This window comes from Atta cephalotes (genome assembly GCF_000143395.1).
Source record: "Atta cephalotes unplaced genomic scaffold scaffold00002, whole genome shotgun sequence".
In the NCBI taxonomy this organism is placed as follows: Eukaryota; Metazoa; Arthropoda; class Insecta; order Hymenoptera; family Formicidae; genus Atta; species Atta cephalotes.
In genome coordinates, this window is record NW_012130066.1 from 4,312,748 (window position 1) to 4,315,611 (window position 2,864).

At 25.6% G+C, this 2,864-nt stretch overlaps 1 protein-coding gene across 1 annotated transcript; it reads right to left on the reverse strand.

Annotated features, from left to right (window-relative positions):
- Positions 1–424: 424 nt before the first annotated feature.
- On the reverse strand, positions 425–1,219 carry LOC105623101. The gene is made up of 4 exons (XM_012204504.1): positions 1,031–1,219; positions 803–871; positions 597–686; positions 425–496 (listed from the first exon to the last, which is right to left on the reverse strand). Exons 1-4 carry the CDS (start codon positions 1,217–1,219, stop codon positions 425–427), a joined length of 420 nt encoding a protein of 139 aa, XP_012059894.1.
- Between the last annotated feature and the right edge of the window lie 1,645 nt (positions 1,220–2,864).

Consider the following 2,864-nt stretch of genomic DNA (forward strand, 5'->3'; position numbering starts at 1 on the left):
ATTAAAAAAAAAATGTTAAATCCACATTAATAATGTTTCAAATTTAAATCGAAAAATAATCAGTAATGTACAACATGTTGATAACAGCGATTTTAATTGGAATATAAAAACATTTCAGGCTGTTTCTACATAAAAAATATATGATTACTCTTGTCTTTGTAATTAAAAATATCGTACAAAAACAAAATGTACAAGAAATATTAAATATCGTTTATTTTTATCTTTTTTATCTTTTTTATCTTTTGCATAAAACATTATTAGTTGTTTTTTCAAATATTAATTTTATCTTTCAAAAACTTATATAGGGATGTTGAATTCAATTCAGAAGATATTATATATACAATAAAATTTTGTAAATCACGTTATATTGTACGCACCTGTATCGATTATCATTAAACCATCTTTTACAAATTTTGTAATAATCTTATATAAATTTTTCTTTATTTACTTGGGCTTGTAGTATTAAAACTAAAACAGTCGCAACAGATGTGATGAACTAAAATTAAAAATAATTTATAAAACAATTTGTGAGTTCTTTTTTTAAATATTTGTCATTTTAATTTGTAGTACGTAATTATATGATAAATATAACGTACTTTATAAAGAAATTTAAAACCAAACTGAAAAAATCCAATTCCATAGAATTTAAGAGGAGGATGAACTATTCGTAATGAAAATTGTGAAATCTGTGTAAAAAATGTAATATTAGTGTAATATTAGTTTAATGTATATTTTTTATCTTTTATATTTATTTATATTTACTTTAATAATAATTTTAATGGATTTATAATTTAAAACTTACAATTTCACGAATTTCAATATCACAAGTAACATATGATAATCTGTTTAATAAATCTGCTGTTGCACTTGCCTAAAATTGTAATGTATGGTGAATGTAATTGTTAAAAAATATAATTAAAGAAACTTCTAATTTTAAAACTATATGTCAATAATTGTCTTTGAATTTGTTTATGTACCGTGAACAAATTTTAAGCTAATATTTTTTGAAGTTTAAAATAATTTTATTTACCTTGGTGGTGATTGTTTCATATATATAATTAATAATCAGGAATTTACAAATATTATTAGACAAGCAGAATGTATAAAAGATGATAGTCATTATTTTAGGTTTGACATAATTCTTGACAAGTATTGGGTACAAAAGTTCGCGCAAGTCATGTGCTATCCAACCAAAATAGCATGCCATTTTAATAGTCATTTGGGTTCCAAATATTGAATCTATTTCATGAGATATTTTACGTAGCTCTAAGTAAAGGTGTCTGGACATGCAAACATAAATTAGATTTTATTTCATGTACACTTATGTAACTGTTATTGTATTTATAAACGTTACATTTTTTCCAAAATGTTACCGTCACTAGTAGAATTTACATAAAGTTTGTTACATAGAGATCCACGTTTTACTGCTTAATGATTTCGAAAATCTATCTTGATGAGGATATATTCTGTTATTTTCCCGTGCCCGTATTATTTTGTGTTTTTGAGTTTTCATCAAATTCTGAATATGATCATTGATTTGATCAAACTTTAATTCTATGTATCTGAACATAAAAAAAGTAAATGGAAATTGAATAGCTGCGTTTTCATACTTTCAAAATTTTCTTTTACTTTAGAAATTTTTTAATGTTCTTGCATTATTATTTTATACAGGATGTTTTATAAATGCATGTCAGTATTTTAGGAGATAAATTTATATACTGAAATAAGTAAAAAATGAACATATGTCCTATCTTATGTTAATTGTCCTATATCTTATGTTAATTTTCAAATTATGTATGGTTAAGAAAATATTCGAAATGTCTGCCTTGTGCATCAATATACGCTACTGCACGCCTTAGTATTGAGTTCCGCATTCGTTCAAAAATATCAAGTATTCTTCGAGTAGTATTTTAATTCTTATTCATTTCGTGTAATAATCCTTTCTCGTAGATTATCCACATTATTTGCTGGCGTTGAATACACACAAAATACACATAAAATTTTGGCCTCAAAAATACAAATTTGATAGATTGAGATTAAGAGATCGTGAAGGCCATCGGGTGAGTCCGCTTCGCCCTATCTATCGGTTACAAAAGGAATGTTCTCATTTCAAGATGAAAATGAGTATGCGCATCATCGTGCATAAACCACAAGTTTTGCCTGATTGCCAAGATTTCCATGACTGCCTGAAATTCTGTCCATGTATTGTATTGATGTATTGTATTTTTTGTAAACATTAAATAATCAGACGTCCAGACATGCTAAGCTATACAATGTGTTAACGCATAAGTCGGAAATTTCAAACATTTCCCTTAATCATTTATAACTTGAAAATTAAGGTATTTAGGATATATGTTCATATTTTTTAATTTATTTTAGTGTATTATAGATTTACCATCTAAAGTACTGACATGTATTTATAAAGCATCCTGTACATTTACATGAATAATTATGCTAGAAGATAAATATAATTGTAAATATATTTAAAAATGTGTACTAACTTGAGGATACTCGCATTAGTCAAATCACTCATAAAATTAATATGAAAACAATAATCTCGTAAAAAGCTGAAATATATAATTGACATAATGTTATTGGTTACGCCATTTTTTTCTTTTAATTTTAATGTTGAGAAATACGTCGTTAATATAACTATGACGATCCATCCTAAGGCATACCACATTACTTTTCTGCGTAGCTTGTCATAATCTGTCACTATTCCCAACTTAAACAATGTGTTGTCGATAATATCAAATCTCTTCAAACAATTTTGAAATTTCTGTCCAGAATAGAATATGAAATAGATATATAAATTATGGTAAATATTCTGATTAAAGGAGCCAATTCCATTTTTTGACGTATTG

What these genes read in the sequence shown, in the direction of transcription:
- LOC105623101 (XM_012204504.1), bottom strand. Translation starts at nt 1,219, where the DNA reads ATGACTATTAAAATGGCATGCTATTTTGGTTGGATAGCACATGACTTG. An exon ending in ATGAAACAATCACCACCAAG is followed by an intron (nt 872 to 1,030) that starts GTAAATAAAATT and finishes TTACAATTTTAG; the next exon opens with GCAAGTGCAACAGCAGATTT. An exon ending in ATATTGAAATTCGTGAAATT is followed by an intron (nt 687 to 802) that starts GTAAGTTTTAAA and finishes TTTTTTACACAG; the next exon opens with ATTTCACAATTTTCATTACG.